General features: G+C 37.4%; 1 protein-coding gene across 1 annotated transcript in view; it reads right to left on the minus strand.

The window, feature by feature from the left end:
* Window positions 1–367: 367 nt before the first annotated feature.
* The window catches only part of LOC130863444 (40S ribosomal protein S26-like), a 35,678-nt gene continuing 15,485 nt past the window's right edge, over window positions 368–20,560 (minus strand). The window contains exon 3 of the mRNA XM_057753470.1: window positions 368–731. Within this exon, the coding sequence (XP_057609453.1) occupies window positions 368–731 (364 nt within the window). The remainder of the gene's footprint in view (window positions 732–20,560) is intronic.

Below are 20,560 nucleotides of genomic sequence, written 5' to 3' on the forward strand. Positions count from 1 at the left end.
ACAAATTACCCTTTCTGTGCAGTGAATCTAGTCATTCTTACAAAGTTGCTTGTTGAGGATCAGCCTCGACTAAAACACTTCTTACCAGGGTACGGGCATGAGAATTTAGAACTATTAGTAAAGAATACGAAGACACATGTAAAAATAATAAAACAGAATCCATAGAACAGAATCAGGAGGGCATTCCAGTGAATACTAAAATTGTCCATGTTTAATTTTCCATGCACTTTTATACCCTAATGCAAAAGGGGAAGAAGGATACAAAAAAACTTCTTTTTTTTTTTTTTAAAGTTTAAGTTCCATTTTATTTTCCCAAGGTGTTTTCTTCTATTTTTATGAAGTCACTTTACATGGGCTTTGGTGGAGATCATGGTGCGGCACCAGCAGGTCTAAATCGGGGTGGGGGTGTTCGGTCCTTCCGAGCTTCCCGAGATCGATTCCTGACTACCTTGCTATGAATAGCACAGCTCACACAGTTATGCAGCTTGACATAGAGTTTGGGGAGCACATAGGCGTCGAAGACACTTGCTTCGGTTATGTCCTTGACGGCAGCCGCCTCTACGATGTTCCGAATGACGAACTTCTTAATGGCCTTGTCCTTGGGCACACAGCAGGCGCAGTTAGTGCAGCGAATTGGCTGCACATGGCCGCGGCCCTTTTTGGCACGACCGTTGTTTCTCCTTTTTTTGGTCAGCTTGGAGCCAAGTCCCCAAAAAAGCACAAAAAACCTTCTTTAACATGTTATAAAGGACAACTCAAAAAGTTAATTGCAAAAAAAAAAAAAAAAAAAAAAAAAGTTAATTGCTTTAACACTTTGAGACATCAAGTCATTAGTATTCTGTTGTCCAGGCAGTGAAACTACCTTAGACCAAGTATCCTGGAGGCAGCCATTCTCCAGGTAACCTCATATTATAAAAGAAGGAGCAGAAGTACATTGCATATCCTGTCCATCTTTCAGGTAGATGGAATGGATCTACCTGTATGAGCCATCTTAATATCAAAAGAACCAAGTAATCACATCCTGTGTTGAGATGTGCAGCTATGCTCAAAAAAACTATTTTGGGCAACTGTCAAACTCTTTGACTATCAGACAAGGTGGCAATAAGCTCACATTTTTGGGCCTCCACAGTTGCTTCAATATGTAAGCATGATGGCTCTTGCAAAAATACTTAGCAGACCACCTATATCACTCAATAGCTATAATCTTCTAGAGTCTTGAGTGGGTTGGAATGAAGTCTTGACCAGATTTGTTTTTTTTTTTTTGATTAATTCTTTTTTTTTATTCTTTTTTAATTAAAATTTCCAACTGTTCCCCGTTTCCCATTTCCCTCCCCTCCTCCCACACATTGCCCCCTCCCCCCACTCCCCTCCCCCACTCCTCTTCTCCTCCCCCCAGTCCATTCCCCCTCCCTCTCGATACTGAAGAGCAGTCCAAATTCCCTGCCCTACAGGAAGACCAAGGTCCTCCCACTTCCATCCAGGCCCAGGAAGGTGAGCATCCAAACAGGCTAAGCTCCCACAAAGCCAGTTCATGTATTAGGATCGAAACCTAGTGCCATTGTCCTTGGCTTCTCATCAGCCTTCATTGTCCGCCATGTTCAGAGAGTCCAGTTTCAACCCATGCTTATTCAGTCCCAGTCCAGCTGGCCTTGAAGAGCTCCCAATAGATCAGTTCCACTGTCACAGTGGGTGGGTGCACGCCTCGTGGTCCTGATTTCCTTGCTCATGTTCTCCCTCCTTCTGCTCCTCATTTGGACCTTAAGAGCTCAGACCGTTGCTCCAATTTGGGTCTCTGTCTCTCTCTCGATCTATCGCCAGTTGAAAGTTCCTGTGCCATTCTCCTTGGCCTCTCGTCAGCTCTCATTGTCCGCCACATTCCGAGAGTCCGGTTTTATCCCATGTTTTTTCAGTAGCAGTCCAGCTGACCTTGGTGAGCTCCCAATAGATCGGCCCCACTGTCTCAGTGGTTGGGTGCACCCCTCATGGTCCTGACTTCCTTGTTCATGTTCTCTCTCCTTCTGCTCCTCATTATAACCTTGGGAGCTCAGTCCGGTGCTCCAGTGTGGGTTTTTTTTTTTTTTTTGAAATAACATGGCAACTTGTTAAAATGAGTCCTTCAAATCCCTGGGAATTCATAGAAAGAGAAAGAGACTAGAATTGTATTGCCACAGTCAACCTTTAGATCCATTACTTCTCTACACTTTTCTAAAGTGATCCTCTTTCGGAATCCTGCCAAAGGTAGGAAAAACAGTGCTTTCTTTTAACTTAATTCCTCCCAATTAAACAAAAAGAAAAACCATTATTTTTTAACTAACAGCTAATTCATATTACATTGTTCCACAAGGAAAATGTCCCAGGAGTGGTCAAGTGAAAGGGCAAGTTAAAAATGAAACATAGATACTCTGTGATGAGTCTTTCATGACATGTTTATTCCATCTGTTTTAAAGAGTATAATTCCAATGCAAATTGACTTCTTAGAGTTAGTCACAACTTAGCAATGTCAATAATAGATTTTTGCTGATTTTTATAATTTGACTATTACTAATAAAAACTTGATCAGAGGTTCTTATTTTGGGTTTCTGTTGTTATGAAGAGATACCATGACCATGGCATGACTATGGCAACCCTTATAAAAGAAAAACATTTAGTGGGGTGGCTCATAGTTTTTGAGATTAAGTCTATTATCATCATAGTGGGACATGGTGACCTGGAGGCAGACATGGTGTTGGAGAGTCTTACATCTTGATAGGCAAGCAAAAGGAAGAAACTGTATCACTGGAGCATATATGAGACCTCAAAGTCCTTTTCCAGAATGACACACTTCCTCCAGCAAGCTCACATCTCCTCCAATAAGGCTAAATCACTCTACTTGGGGACCATTTTCTTTTAAATCACCACATTTTACTCCTTGGCTCCCAAAGGACTGTAGCCATATCATGGTGCAAAAATGCATTCAGTCAAACTTCAAAAATCCCATAGTCTGTGGCAGTCTCAAACTTATTTAAAAGTCTAAAATTCAAAGTCTCTTCTATCATCTATTACATCTTAACCGTAATCTCGTGATTCTAGAGAGGCTAAACAAGAAGGTGAACCCAAAGAAAAACATATAAGCATCCTCCTGAATATTCACCTTCATCAGGCGATGAAAGAAGACAGAGACAGAGACCAACATTGGAGCACTGGACTGAAGTCTCACGATCCAAAGGAGGAGCAGAAGGAGAGTGAGCACGAGCAAGGAACTCAGGACCGCGAGGGGTGCACCCACACACTGAGGCAAAGGGGATGTTCTATCGGGAACTCACCAAGGCCAGCTGGCCGGGGTCTGAAAAAGCATGGGACAAAACCGGTCTTGCTGAACATAACAGACAATGAGGACTACTGAGAACTGAAGAACAATGGCAATGGGTTCTTGATCCTATTGCACGTAATGGCTTTGTGGGAGCCCAGGTAGTTTGGATGCTCACCTTAATAGACCTGGATGGAGGTGGGTGGTCCTTGGACCTCCCACAGGGCAGAGAAACCTGCTTGCTCTTTGGGCTGAGGAGGGAGGAAGACTTGATTGGGGGAGGGGGAGGGAATGGGAGGTGGTGGCGGGGAAGAGGCAGAAATCTTTAATAATTAAATAAATTAATTAATAAAAAATGTAAAAAAAAGATTATAGTAAATCTTGCTATAATTTGTCTCTTGCTTAGCTTTCTGGTTGTAACCCTCTGTCTTCCAATGAGAAGTTTTTAGTGAGCACAAAGTTGGGGCATGGTGATTTCTTACTTAGCTGTAGAGTGTTGTAAAGTGTTGCTCATTTCCTGTTTTTCTGGGCACTTGTTCTAGAAGAAGTCTTGCAAAGAAAGCACCATCCTTCATGTCAAAAATTCCTTCTGATTAACCTTCACCCTACTTTGCCTGTCTTGGCATTCAGCGTCTAAAATATTTACAACATTTGGATCCCATGGACTGTCCATGACTCTGTGCTCTATCTCAAACATATTGCCACTTAAAACTCTGTTTTTTTATACTGAGTGGCCAACGTGGGTAATTCCATACCCCATGTGATTGCAAGATGCAGCCCTGCACTCATGTCCTAGGCTTCTATTTTAGGAGAAATGTGGGCACCAGTTTTGAGGAGCCCTGATGCTTCTCTACCCAAATGAGGTATCTAGAGAGGCTAAGGCTAAAATTAAATTTTATCATACAACTTTGTAAATCAATTCTGAATATTTGACTTGTCTCACAAATCTTCGTTTCTTTCCCCAATATCCAGTCTGAAATAAACAATTCAAGCCCAAATGTGGATTCCAGCATCAGTATGTCATCTAATATGTCTTTGTCATTTGAGATTGTAGTCTTTATATCAAGATATCCATTAATTAATAAAAAAAAACAGATCACTCACATCTAATATATTGTGTTATAAGATATGCATTACCATTCCAAGATATAGGGAAGGGAGCATAGTGAGGAAACATTGGCCCAAAGCAAGACTGAAAGCCAGCTGGACAAACGCTAAATTCTACAGCTCCAAGTATGATGTTAAAAAGCTCTTTAGATCTCTGACTCCTTTCAGCTTTGTTGACTGCAACACACTTATCCCTCTTGAGATGATTCCACTCTCTGTTAGTAGCTTTGCTTGGCAGGTAACCCGTAACTCTGGCATGTTTAACATCTTGGTGTCTCCAAGGCAATGCATGCTTCCTTCACAGCTTCATACAATGGCCTTGCTGGGTCACCATTCATCTGACACATGGCAGACCTTATTCATTCAGAAACATTCCATAACCCACCTTTTTGTCCTAACTCCACAACCATGTGGTCAAAACTGCTGAGTCCTGCTTCTTGCTCACACTAGAACGTGACCCCTTCATTCAATTACATCTGCACTGCCTTTCCATTTTTGATGGTTTTCTTTACTGCCTAAACTTGGCTGTACTGGAAACTTGCTCTACAAACCAGGCTGGCCTTGCCTCTGGAGTGCTGGGATTAAAGGACTGCACCGGCACTCCAGACTGTAAGGTTTTCTTTAATTTCTTTCACAAGTAGGAAATTTAGCTGGGTGGAGTATTGCCTTGAGGTCACCACTCCCTTTATTCTATTTCTTATTCTGTTTATCTCCTTGAACACAGGATTTAGCTCCCTTCCATGTCCACATATTTTACATTTTGTAATTTATCCTACTCAGCTTCTTCAATTTCATTATTCAAATCTTCGTTAAAGTTGTCACTAATAACCACATGACAGAGTCTATACTAGGCTGTTTTGAGATTTCTTCTGCCAATTGAATTAATCCAAAAGTCTTCACTTCAACCTTAGATGGAATCTTCAGACAAGGGCAAAGTCAACCACATTCTTACCAAAATATCACAAGAGCAATCTCTATGCCACATATTAACAGTCTTCTCATCTGAAACTTCTTGACCAAAGCCACCACAGCTCAAATAACTCTTAGCACAGTTTTCCATGCTCCTTCTAGTATGGCCCATCAGGCAGCATTTAAAGCCTCCCACTTCTTTCCTAACCCAAACTCCCAAAGTACCAAACTCTTCCAAATAAAACCATGATCCAGTCTATCACAGCAATATCCCACTCCTGGTAACAACTTCTGTCTTAGGGTTTCTATTGCTGTGAAGAGACACCCTGACCATGGTAACTCTTATAAAGGGAAACATTTAATGAGATGGCTTACAGTTTTAGAGGTTTAACCCATTATCATCATGGTGGGACATGGCTGCCTTCAGGCAGATATGATGCTAGAGCTGAGAGTCCTATATCTTGAGAGGCAGGCAACAGGAAGTAAACTGTCTCACTGGGTGTGGCTTAAGTATATATAAGATATCAGAGTCTGCCTCCAGAGTGACATACTTTCTCCAACAATACCATACCTACTATAAGGCCACACTTCCTAATAGTGTCATTCTCTTTGGTGGAACATTTTCTTTCAAACTACCACAAAAAACATGAAAATTATTTAAGATTCAATTTTGATTCATATTATTTTTATATACAAGATATGATGATTCAGTGGGTAGAGGTGCTTTCTGCCACACCTGAACATCTGAGTATAAATCTGTGTTGGAAGGAGCGAATTGACTCCCACATATTTTCCCCTAGTCTCTACGTAGTCACTGTGGCGTGTGCTTGTTTCTTCCTCACAGATAAATAAATGCAATTTTAAAAAGAACTAATTCCTATTAGCAATGAAAGCTCTTACAGGGTGATCAATAAAAGACATTCAAGTATGAAAGGTTTGGGATATATGTAAAGTGCTTGCCTAGCCTATCCAAGACCCTGGGTTCTATATCTGGCACTGTAAAAACAAAATAACAACCAACCAAACAAAAAAGATACTTCTGGATGAGTATGTTTTCTAGCTCACACCTCTATTCTTAACACTGAGGAGTGAGATAGAAGGATTATATCACAAGGTATATGGTATCCCGGGCTACATATTGAATTTGAGGCTAACTTGACACTATTTCAAAATAATGAAGCAAAAAACCCTTTTATTATGCTAATGCTTTATGGCTGCAGTCTATAGAAATTTTTTATTTATGTCTATTTGGTTTTTCTATTTTTTTTCTAAAGAGAGAAAAATAAGTCATAGAGTTGGATGGGTGGGGAGTTGGGGAGGTTCTGGGAGGACACCACAAGGGAAACTGTGATAGAATACACTGTATGAATTTTCAATTTAAGAAAATGTTTTGAAGTTAGGTACAGGCAAGATTTGTACCACAATCTGAATGCACTGAGCACTGTTCCCACTTGAACTTCTGCACTTCCCATGCTGTAGATTTTGTGGCAGCCATTCTTCACCTGTAATAACAAAGATGATCACTGACCCTCACTGTTCCTGCCTTGTTTCCTGGTTTTATTAACTGGAGAGCCAAATGTTTCCCAACTTGAAAAACAACAGCTGTCAACAATGGTCCCAGCAAAGCTGCCACTCACAGTCATGAGGCCACATGATGGAGAGGAGGCTTTCTCTGCAAAGTGAGAATACATGTGAGCCAGTCACAAGCATCCCTCCTGACTGCAGTTGCTCCACCAAAGTCCTCGTGTGGACTAAAGGGAGCCCTGCTAACGTTTTAGGGACACTGGGGATTTTCCACTTCCACACCAGCTCTGGAGTCACAAGAAGAGCTGAAGGAAACAGAAGAGACTGGTCTGGGGAGGTGGGGCTGAGAGAACAGTCTAGACACAGAAAGGGATTTCCAGTTAGTGGCCTTGCTCAGATATAGTTCTAATTTGAGTAGTTGCTTGTTCCTGACTGGTATACAGACTCTTTAGGTGAGATTCCTGCAAGAAGATGTAATTTCCTCTCAAAGTTGCCTGAGGGTAATAATTACTGTATGTGTTTGAAGAATAACAAGTTCCTGGGCCCCATACTAAGCATGATCACACCAGGGTTTCACTGGGAAGCTTGGGAAGTGAGAGGTCAATGAGAGATTTTCTCGAAAGAAGAAAAAAAATGTGTTCAAGGAACAACTTGAAGCTTAAGATTTTCCTTTCACTTCCACACACAGAGGCATAGATGTGCATTTATACATATACAAACATGCCTGAGCACATTCACACACACGCATGCACACACATACACACACACACGCACACACATACACACACACACTCAAACACACACATACCTTTTGGAATTGTGGACTGAGTACTGTGTTCTTGGGAAGCAGTGAAGAAGATGGAGCAAAGATTGTACCTTTATTATTACATCAGTTAACAGTAGGCTTCTTCTAAAAATTATTTTCTCTTGCCCTATTTTTTTTTGTAATCTACACCAAAGTTTGGCATGAGAACTTTCCACAGGATATAGCAAGTGACAATGCTATCTTTTGATAAAGCAAAAGATTTTACTATTCAGATTGTAGCAATACTGAGAGGGGCTTGAAAACAAAAGTTAATGTGTTGTCTTTTGCATCAGACATACTAGAAAATGAATTTTGCTATTTTTATGTCTTATAAACATGGATAATTCTTTTAACTTCTGTGATACTAAGCTTTACAAAATGATCAGAAAACGTATTTTTTGGCCCTAATCACAAGTAATATTTCTTATTAAAACGATTATATATTACATGATAAAATTTGTGATAAATCAGTTTTTCCATGTAATGGAAATAATTTATTTGGAGGCAAGCAAATTAGACAGCATATAATACCTAATCAAGGAGTTGATATTGATCACCATCTGTTATCTGATCAAGGAACCATTACTGATTCAGTTATTATTGATTACATTGATTCAGTGGTTATTTCATAGCAACGCCGTTTCCAGGGTTAAATGTAAGAACAGACGGTTGAACACTTTAACCAATCTAGTTGATACAGACAAAAGTGCCCATTTATGTGAACTTTCTCTCAAACAGGAACATTAACAAAGACAGCCCTGATAAGTGACAAGTTCTGTAAAAGGAATGTTCACCAAGCCATCCACGAAGCTCAATTATTGGGTCAACATTTTAAGGGACATAAACAGTAATTTCCACATAGCAGAGAGCAAGTTCCACGTTGTAATGTAACGAGTTTAGATATTGAAAAAGCATTCATTTGTAGAATAAAAATCTTAGACAACAACTCATCTCCCTCCTATACATTCATAGTACAACACACTGAATTTAAAATACAGAATACTTAGATCTCTGTTGCTGCAGACAGTTATTACTCATTGCAGATGTGTTTTCTATAATACCAGGTTTTCATCTCATATGCCTTCTATGCCTCAAAATAGCAGTTCATTCTCTGAAGACATTTCAAAATCTACCTTGAATTTAGATTCTAAAATGATGGGGAAAATGGGAAGGAAAACTACAAATAGTAAAATTTACCAACACAGGCTACCAGTTAAATCTGAAAAACAAAAGGACGACTCTCCTCTTTACTCACATTTTCTATTCCTGGTAAATGAGAGAAATATTCACATCGATTTTTCTAGAATAGTATCCAGCTATATTGAAACCGGACATTTTTTTTTTTGTCGAGTTACAGCTGTGTTTTAATCCTGTGACTGGTATGTCTTCGATCTGGTTCCCCTTTGTTTCCACAAGCACACAAACATTTGAGTACACCGTAGTAAAATTACAATCCTGCACAATACATAATATTGCAAGTTTTTAAGTGCCAGAATGTCACTTAGATGAGTATTTTTTAATGCTTTATCCAAGAGGACATATGTAGATCTTAAGTTCTTGATATATATATGCATATATGTGTATTATAATTTATGTGTTTATATACATACATGTGTGTATTATTTATCATATTTCATTACTGCTATCAAACAGGTTGCTTTCAAATTTTCACTATTAAAAGAGATGCCACAATGAAAAATCTAGGATAAAACAAAGAAATGCTTGATCAAAACATATTTTATTGGAGATAAAAGGTAAATTTAGGGAGAGACACATAGTGATGGATGAGTTTTTGATATTAATGTCAATCATCTATCAATGTCAATTCTATTTTATCAAGAGGATACTTTTCTCAGTAGTTTTTTGAAATCTATTTTAGCTGCTTTCTTTTGACTCTGATCTTTAAATTTTATTTCATTTTAATCAAGGTAAATTATCTGTCTCATTATTAATTTCTTAAAATATGTTGAGACTTCTTATAGGCTATTCCTTCTATAATTAACGCAGGACTCTATCCATCTGTATTAGTTAAGGCTTGAAATTTTTTTACCTATGTCTTCTGTGTCCTCAACATTTTCTTTTTCTCCATCTGTTTTTATAAAGATGTCCTTTTATGAAGCCTTCCTTTATGACTGTGGGTGTCAGTTTTAGCCTTACAACTTTAAGAGATTTTGCAGCTTCTCTAAGATTATGTAGTTAGATGCAAAGAGGGTTATGAGTATTTCATTTTTTGGTGGATGATCCCTGCTAATGCCTTTTGATTAAATTCCATTTTGCTCAATATTAGCATTGTCATTTGACTTCTTTTTAAAGTTGAAATTTAACTAGCACGCCTTTTTTATCTGTCACTTTGTTCTAAACGTCACACAGTTGTCTTTGTGCTTCTTGTGCTGTTCCTAGGAAGGGCATTCGATTTGCTTTTAATCAAGTGTAATAACCTAGAGAGCTAATATCTCCCCCAACTTCTTCATATTTTCTAGTTTCTCTTTTCCTTCCTCTTTTTTCTTCTGATTCTTTATGTCAGGTTTTTAAAGTTTTCTGTTTTCCCCTGTGTCTTAGATCAGGTTCACATTGCTGACCATGACCAAAAGCATCCTTGGCTTAGATTGTCACATCACGATTTATCATGAAGGCAGAGTGCTCAGGAATGCAAACAGGACAGAAACCCAGAGGCAGGAACTGATACAGAGGCCACAGAGAAGCATTACTTACTGGCTTGTTCCTCATAGCTCATTCAACTTCCTTTCTTATAGAATTCAGGACCACCAGCCCACTTAGGGATGAACCTTCCTGGATCAATTGTTAGTAAAGCAAGTCCTCTATGGGCTTGCCTACAGTCCAGTCTTATAGAAGCAGTTTCTCAGTATAGGTTCCCTTCTCTCAGATGACTATAGCTTGCATGAAGTTGACATAAAACTAACAGGCACACCTTGCATGACTTAGAAGAAATGTGCCCCATTTGAAAGTGTATTTCCGTTTCCACATTTAAAAGAATTGAAATAACAACACACATTTGACTGTTAATTTATCTAAAACTTCTTAAAGATATTCACAATTTCAAGTTTTTTCATCAAGACACGAATTCCATCTTGCAATTTCCCTTTACCTCACACTGTTTTTGTGACTGATTTTCAAAGGAGATTAGGAATCATAGCCCTGCTCTGAAAATATTAACCATAGCTGGTCTAGACAAAAAAGTAAAAATACGATTTCAACTACTCTCTCATACCAAAATCCTAGATGCATAATATTCTGTGAGGGGAAGCCAAGGAGGGTGCTGGCAACTGTTTCTTCTTTTACATGCATGGGACCCCTCCTCATCAACAAATAACAAACACAAGATCCATCATATAGATTTTGTTAGCTGATTGACACTTCTAACCCAGTATGACTGCCACTACCTCTCCCCACATTGCTTTAGTTTTTATTTTTAAGATTTATTTTCATGATATTTAGGTTGTGTGTGTGTGTGTGTGTGTGTGTGTGTGTGTATGTGTGTGTTTCTGTCTGTGTATATCCACATGCTGGAGGAAGCCACGTGCACAGTATTGATTCCACACAGAGTAGAGTTACAGCTCATTGTGAGTTTCCTGATGTGGATGCTGGGAACCTAACTAGGGTTCTCTCTAAGTGCAATATGTGCTTCTAAACTCTGACCCATCTTTCCAGCTCCTTCTACTCATTATTTTGCATTTTAAAAAATGAATTTCTAGTCCTCCAAGGTGTTTATGTTAGATTTCAGTCTAGGTTTACATTTTCAGATTTACTTATTTTATTTTTCCGTATCATGAAATAGAACAGATAGTTCAGAACACTGTCATTGTTTAGTGGGAAAGGCAGAATCCAAGACATTCCAGGCCATTGATCTTCAGAGCAGCTTAGTAGCATAGAAAGTAAGGTCTTCCCTCCATGTTCACTTTCATCACTTACTCCAGCACTGCCCAGAGTCTCCTAGGGTAGATTCAATGACGACAAACATTCTTGTGAATCCATGCACTATTTAATTTACTTGTGTAACTTTTCCTTATATGAAGTAAATGTGATTTCAATAGGATCACATAGGAGAATCATTCAAAAAAAAGCAACATTAAATCAACAAGTGTTAATTAAATTTGTATCATATATGTTGTTAGTGACCACTTGTTCATTTCCTGGCTGCTCAGACCCAAGTAATCACACAGAAACTATATTAATTACGATACTGATTAATTGATGTCTCAGGCATATTTCTAGCTAACTTATATCCTAAATTAACCTATTTCTATTAATCTGTGTATCACAATGAGGCTGTGGCCTACCTAAGGTTCTTGTGCGTCCTCTTTTGGCAGCTATGTGGTGTCTCTTTGACTTCACCTTCTCTCTCTCTCTCTCTCTCTCTCTCTATATATATATATATATATATATATATATATATATATATATATATATTTGGATTTCCTGCCTGGGTTTACTCTGCTAAGTCATTGATCAAAGGAGCTTTATTAGTCAATAAAAGCAACACATATACAGAAGGGCATTCCACATCATATATGTTATCAAACTTAAAAGAACTTAAGTTTATCTGGGTCTTTAAGTAAATAAAATTATGTGGTCATTCTCCTAAACACGTTTGCTTTGTCTCAATTGCTAAACAGTACATCCTGATGTGAAATCATTAGTTCAGTGTTACCTGATTTATTTAATTGATCCTGACCCACTGATCCTCTGATGTGGTACACTACACTTAACAATAAAATCTTATAGTCTAAAATATTTTGTACAGGAAAAATACAATATATTATTCCTTTAAAATTTTTTGTACCTATTTGTTATATATATGAGTATTTTTGTAAATGTATGTTTGTATTTGTTGCCGCAGAGGTTAGAAGAAGGCATAAGGTATCCTATAACTGGAGTTACAGATGGTTGTGACTACCATGTGGGTCCTAGAAACTGAACGTTGGTCCTCTACAAGAGTACCAAATATTCTTAACTGCTATACTGTCTCTCCAGTCCAGAACAAATTGTTTCTATAAGAGAGTATCTATGATATTTCATGTGAATTCTTTCATACAAAAGATTTGAAAAACAACAAGTAGAAAACAAAATGGGAACAAATGTGGCAATTAAAAAAATAAACCACTGGAAATCTTCTATTTTATTTCATACAGGTCATCAATATATTAATTTGTCTCTTTCAATAAAGTCAATAAATTTACTTTTTATTTTAGAAAGAGATTTGGTTTCCTGTTAAAAACTAATAAAGATCATTTCAGGTTACTGATCTTTTTTTCTGGACAGGTCACTATTCTCATACGTTGTAACTTAATCTACTCACTCTGTATAGATTCCTCAAAAAATAGTTTTGAACACTACCATGCGACTAAAGAAACCACAGTATTTTTACTGTGCAGAAGAATTGCTAAGCTTTTGCCTCTTTTTTTTTTTTTTGATTAATTTCATGCCTGACTCAGTCAGAGATTAGGCCTTGACACAGGTTATAATTAAATATTGAAATCATGAAGTGCAAGAATGTTTAATTTTTAAAATATGAGTTTTAATTTACCTCATACAGAGAGTAGCTCTGGTCACCTGCAGAGATGCATTACACACTACATTGCCTAATGCAGGATGCCTGAGTGAGGCTGAGCACACAGCCAAAGTAAACTAATGCAATTTACTGAACAGCAGTCAAATATTTATCCAGTTGATGAAGCAGACTTTATGTGAAACTCAGACAATAATTAAAGAGAAGCCTTGCTTAAAACATGCTTACCTCCTGTTTTCACAAATATGTTAGAGCTTCCTTTCTTGATCCTCCATATTCCTAAATAACATCATGCTCCTGAAGCACTCCACATTCTACAGAATTATTTTGAAGCCAGTCCCTACTGTTTCCCAGCATTTTTGCAGTAAGGAAGGTAGACTGGCTGCAGAAGCAGCTTCATTCTCCTTGTCCCTACACTTATGCAGTATGACTGCAGTGTCGCCCATGAAAGGCGATTTTTCTCATCCTTTGAATCTGCCTCACTTGTGACTTCCTTTGCCAATAAAGTGTAGGGGTCATATTGTTATGGTGTTTAGAGCCTCTGCTCTGTCTGCTCTTCAGCTTGCTTGCCACTTGTTCTTTTTAGACCCTTCCATAAATATTAGGACAAAGTCAGAAGGTTTCTAGAAAGACGAGAGACCTGAAGGAGAGAGCTTATCAAAGACTTTTCAACTCCTAGATACCTTACTGATTAACTAAAAAGATGTCCAACCAAGTTTGCTCAAGCAAATCTTCAGGCAAGAACAACCCGAATTACTTGTAGACTCATGATAAATTTTATTTATTTTGTTATTTTAAACCATTATTGTTGTAATTGCTGGTTATACCAGAATAGCTAAAGGAAGTATGATTGGGAGAGCTAATTCAATTTCCCCATTTTAAGAATAAAGCAACAGAAGCCTCAAGTGGCCCAATGCTTTAATTATATTTATATATTGCTATCAGAGCCAGGTTTAGAGATTATATCCCCCAGAGAATTAGTCAAAACCTTCTGTATTTTAAAAGTACTACTTATCTTTGTCCTCTTTAAAAAAAAAAAGACAGATTAAAGTATGCCTATCAACAAGCCCGTGAAATTTCTGTAAAATAAACTGGCATTTTAAGCATAATCTTAATATACATATATTCATTATAGTCAAACTAAAGCTACCATGTGTTTTCTTAGATCTCCTTTCCTAAGTTGTATGAATTCTAAATGACAAGATTGACTTCATGCCTAAGAATCTTATGATCTTCAATCATCATGATATTGCCAATTATTACTTTTTTAGAATATTACATAAATGTTGAAGTCCACAGAACCTTTGAAGAGTTATGTTTGGTTGAGTTAAATTTTCCCTGACTCTCGTTGCATCCCAAATACCATATTGAATATTAACAATATACACCGCACCATCCCTGTATCATTTTGGAGATGACAAACATTTAAGAACTATTCAGCTACTTAGATGAGGTTCACTGAATGAACTGGGGATGCCTATGTCTACACTTTTAGCAGACAGCATATGATGAAGTCATGCACAATCAAGCCAGCTCTAGAATAAAAAAAATATGATATTTGGGCTACTTTTCAGACCAGAAAATATTTTCAATTTTATTTGTTGTACCTACAATTCTTATCCCATAAAACATTAGTTTCCTTTTAGCTCAGGTACATCACCAAGATTGCTTGCAAAATCACAAATAGATGGACCCTGGCCCCAAAATCCCAGTGGAGGTCTTCTAGTAATGAAGTCTTGTAGAGAAACAAACTGCTGAATAGGGGAACAAACTACTGATTGGGGAAACTCACTTTGAGAATTCTTCCTCATAAATTCCAATAAGTTTTTATAAAATTTGTGGATACTTTATCCTAAAATACACCATACTATGATATTTGAATGGAAGTTAAAGAAAGCACATGAACTACATTTACAACTTATTAATTAAATTCTATGTTACAACAGTCTGTCAATCAAAATCAATAACACGGTCACTGCACGTAAAGTTTGTACAGTTCTGACTTTTGTTTGAGTTATATTCAAAGTTTGCCCACAGACCAAGGGATATGGTGGAAGGGACTTGTAAAAAAATAAAATGTTGTACTGTCACAAGACCCATAATATTTGGAATGCAGGCAAATTAGCTCAAATGATCATTTCCAAAGGGAAATCATTTGCTAGAGTTTTAAGGTAAAGCAATACCCACTTCCAGTCCACAGCCAGGGTTTTTGTTTTGTTTTGTTTTTAATGGGAGTATTCACATAACACTTTCCATGACAGTTTCTGCTTTCCATCACTCAACTCTTTGTGAAAATAGTCCATTTCTGGCTTACTGACTCTTTTTGGGCTTCATCCAAAAATGAACTTCTTGAAAGGTTTTTAAAAAGTGATTTCAGTTATTTTTAATTCCTGACTGCTTCAAATAAAGAAAACAATCTATGAAAAATATAGTGGGATTTTAATAACATTTTCTCCGCATTTAAATATCAGATAACTTCCTAATGGGATTTTGCATATCTGTGTCCTCTACAAAAACCTCATACTTTCCTCCAGTTGAAAAGACAACCGAGATTAGAAAAAGATGGCTGTCTGAAATGGTCCTCTGATAAAATGCACAAAAAAGCACATGTGTGTCCTGAACTCTTGAGTGTGCACACTTAGGAGGCGCCAGCCAAGCCCATCTTTCTTCTTGGAGTAAACATGCCTTCTCTGGTATTTAGAGAGCTCACTTTCTGAGGGGCCTATCCTGTAGTGTTTATCATTTTTATCAGTGTGGTTTTTCTCCATCACCTCCTTAAAAGTTCATTTTCCCATTTCCTGCTTTTCTTCGCAACTCCTTGTAGGAAAAAAAAAAAAAAAAAAAAAAGAAAGACCATTTCAGATAATCATGCATTAGACAGAGATTTGTTTTTTTTCCCTTCTACTTTTAATATTCTCAAGCAGAATGAAAGCTTCTATATGTAAAACAACACAGCCAGGTTGCTAATGTGGTGGATTCTAGCTCAGAAAATGCTTCTCACAGACAGGATGACACAAGACACAGGTTTCCTGTTGATGAAGACAATAAGTTCTTTAATACTGACACTATTCACAATCCAGTTATTTGGTTAGTGAATTATTTTAATATTGTATCATTATGAGATACTGTAAACTGACATTTAATGCTTCAAAAATTTCTATCTCATGGAAAAATGTATTTTCTTGCTGCAAATATTTTCCATTTCTTCTTGAAGATTTACAATTAGTTTCAATTTGCTATGAACCTTTGGAATCATGTGACTTCTATGTCTGATACCTGACGGGAATCTATGATGCTGCCTGCTGACTTTTTCTAGTGGTGAGTACCCACCTATCAAGTTCACATGTCTTGAGGAGAAGGTTTTGTGATTTGAGATGTCACTATGGCTTGCATATTAGTGACACACTGCACGAATCAGCAAGCTGATGGGTAGACTGACCGAGTCAACGCCCCCCACATACACACACACACACACTTGGCTTTAAAGAAGGCTGGAATGGATGGGATTGAAATCAAAATAACTAGATAATGATTCCCCAACCTAGTTTAGAAGTTCACTAGAAAAAAAAAAAAAAAACTCCAAGACAAGAAGCTGAAGAGCAGCTAGGTGTAGACCTAGACCTATAATAAATATGTCCTGTTAAAGAAACAGGAAGCTGAAATGAATGTCATTAGGAAATAGCCTGAGAAACAACTGCCATGTAACAGGTAATGTTGAAGTGTAACCAATCACACTCCTCTGCAATAAAGGAAGGGGGTGGTTCCTCAGAGGAAAAGATGCCTGACACCAAGAATCTACCAAAATAAACTGAGATGCTGCACTGACAGTGTAAATAACAGGCCAGGAAATTCATTTATGCCAGTCAATGAGAACCTTGTTATCACTAGGAAGTCATTGTATTGCTAGTCAAACAAATTTATCTAATTATCTCTTCTTAGAATATCCAGAGGAATCACGCAATTATAGTTTTTAGCGGAAGATGTAGGCAAAAATGTTGACTGATAAAGGATTAGTCTTCCTAAGCTCAAACATTCTTGGAAAAATTCATGCATATCTATCAGATAAATAATGTATCTTATTTTTATAACTTAGGTAATCACTCTAAAGTTTATTGTGACTCTCACAACCATTTTCTTCCCACTGGCCCACATCCTACCTGCAACACACTTATTTTTAGATGACTTTTGCTGAGTGCTTCTTGTATCACTTGTCTGAGATAAAGATCAAGTGGCTTTTATATCTTACAATAGAACCATGCAGATCTAAGACTTTTTTCCATGATTTGCTACTAGAAAATATGCTGATGTGTCCATATTTCAACTTTCTCTTAGTTATTAGATTCCTTGAATACTTTTATTATCACTGTGTATGCACTAGTTAATGATAAATAAACACCTTTATCTTGAAAAATGGTTCTATTTGAACATCCACACTGAAATATGGCAACTATTTAGCTGTGCATTCATGCTATGAAACAGTTTAGCACCTTAAATGACAACGGTTATGACCAAATGGGTCAACAGAAACTAATTACACAAACCACATGTACGACATCACATATCTTGAAATCTTCAATGATTCAAACTATTAAAAGTTTCATCAAACTCTGTATTTTTGCAATGCTTCTGTCATGGGGCTGGAATGGGCAATGCTTACTGGCATTATCATTATTGTTGCTGCTGATGTTGCTATTATTATTAATATTACTTTAGTAGCAATGGTAGTCATATCTCCTTGTTAGGAGATAGAAGGGAATTTAGAGTGTTAACTATTCTTTCCACGTGAATGGATTATTGAAAATTTATGAAACACTTGTGTAGAATGAATGCTAAGAATGGGATCAAATGTTCAGGTCAAGTCTTCCTTGCTGCAGGGCTCCAGGGAGTCCCATTTCTACCATTCTCCAAGTCCTGTGCAGAGCATAGGTCTTTACAAAGAGGTCTAATGTGGGTTCTAGCTCAGTCATTGCTATTTTCCTGACATAGCAGGCACTCAAAATTGCTTTCCCTAAAAATGTTTCACTCCTCACTTGAATCCACAATAAAATTCTAGTACTTCCGTCTTCATTTTATATCCATCTCCTTCACTTTGGGTCAGATAGGATGCAAATCTTCAAGGAGTATCTAAAAACTGGCACTATCCAACCTGTCTCATCCCAGAACAAAGGTCAAGAAAAAAATGGAATAACTAACTGAGGCATCTTATTAGCGACTTTTACAATCTCTTGGTTCAAATCCCAATAGAGCACTGTTTCTTAACATTCCTAGTCACAGCATTAATGCTGTGGTACTCATGTTGTAGTGACCACAACCACAGAATTATTTTATTTATTTATTCATTGAGAAGGGTTGCTCAGGCAGCTCTGATTGTTCTAGACCTCTCTCTGTAGATCAGGCTGGCTTCGACCTCAGAGATTCACCTCCCTCTGACCCTAGAGTGCTGGGGTTAAAGGTATGTGCTACCATATCTGGCTACTGTTGTTTTTTTTTAATTTTTTTCATTTATATTTTTTGCATAAAATAATTTTTTTCTTTTTTGTTTTTTGGGGCAAAGTTTCTCATTTATACTTCATAAATGTATTTTTGCTATTATTATGAACCATAATGTAACTATCTCTGTTTGTTCATGGCCTTGAGCGACCCCTATCAAAGGGTCATTTAACTTCCACTGTGTAAACAGTATCTGAAAGGCTTCAGTTACCATCTTAAACCCTTAGTCTCCTTGGATTCTCAGACTTCCAGAGCCACAAGGACAGATCAGCCTATAATGAAAATTTTCCCTAATCTGTTGTACAAGGTGAGCGGGCTGCATCCCACCACCTGGGTAGCTTAACCACACAAAAATTGTATTAATTAAATTACTGCCTGACTCACTAGCTCTAGCCTCTTATTGGCTAACTCTCACATCTTGGTTAACCTTTTTTATTAAATCTGTGTATCACCACGTGACTGTGGCTTACCAGCAAGATTCTAAACTATGTCTGTCTCAGGCCAGAAATTCATGGTGTCTGCCACTCTGCCCTTCTTCCCAGAATTCTGTTCTGTCTTCCCTGCCTATCTGAGTTCTGCCCTATCAACTAGGCCAAGGCAGTTTCTTTAATTACCAATGAAAGCAACACAAATACAGAAGGGCATCCTACACCACTAATCAGAAGCAGCCATCTTGGAAAGGGACCATCTACTCAATTGATCAGTACTATTTCTGGGCCACCACAGAGAGAACCAGAGCTAAGGTAATGAATGATTCAAGATGTTAAGTTATACTAGGAAATTTCTCTGTAATGCCTACTCTTTTTCTTTCCTAATTTAGTACCATAAAGATGAGATAAAATATATTCCTTTTCTAATCTTAAAATGACAGCTTTAATCAAAATTTTTTACTAAACTCTTACTGATATTTATGTTTGCTTTCCTTTGTGTGAGCGGCTGGACTCCTGGGATGGAACCCCTTGAATGAGGGCTCTTTTCCAGGGCCCCAGTTACAGGTATATGCACTTGGACAAATGACCTTCCACGCCAGGAGTTCTTAGTTTGTTTTGTGTGATGTGAGGATTTTCTGCCATTTGGCAAAAATCTCAGAAACTTTTGCCAGAATAAATTTTTTCTTTTTTTCTTTCTATTCCTTCCTTCCTTCCTTTTTCCTTCCTTCCTTCCTTCCTTCCTTCCTTCCTTCCTTCCTTCCTTCCTTCCCTCCTTCCTTCCTTCCTTCCTTCCTTCTTGTCTTTCTTTCTTTCTCTCTTTCTCTTTCTTCCTCTCTCTATCTCTCTATACCCCTCCCTCCCTACTCCTTTCTCTTTCTTTCTTTCTTTCTTTCTTTCTTTCTTTCTTTCTTTCTTTCTTTCTTTCTTTCTCTCTTACTTTATTTTCTTATCTTTTGAGTCTTTTCTATTATTATTATTATTATTATTATTTTATTATTATTATTATAGAACAAGGCTGCACTCTTCAGCCCAGACTGTCTGTCTTGAAACATGTTAAGTAGCCCAGGCTGGCCTCAAGTTTTTGACAACTCTTTGCCTGTGCCTCCTGACTGCTTAGGTAACAGGAAGATTGAGGCTTGTAATTGAATAAAGAAAAACAGAAACTTTTTAAAGTAGCCAAACACTAATTTTCTGGTATACTTATAAATGCATTTCTTATTACTAACTATAAGTATCAACAGATGGATCTTATACATACCATATTTTGAAATACTAATGAATGTAAATATTTCAAGATAGCTGTAACACGAAAGGGGCATGCTTGTTGTTGGGGTTTTTGTCCTGCCCAGTACCCCACAACTGTTTAGCCCCAAAGAAAATCACACGTAGGTCTCTATAAATTATAAGCTGATTGGCTCATTAGGTCAGGCTACTTATTAGCTCTTGTAGCTTATACTAACCCATTATTCTGATCTATTTTT

The sequence above is a fragment of the Chionomys nivalis genome, chromosome 1, assembly GCF_950005125.1.
Source record: "Chionomys nivalis chromosome 1, mChiNiv1.1, whole genome shotgun sequence".
Classification (NCBI taxonomy): domain Eukaryota; kingdom Metazoa; phylum Chordata; class Mammalia; order Rodentia; family Cricetidae; genus Chionomys; species Chionomys nivalis.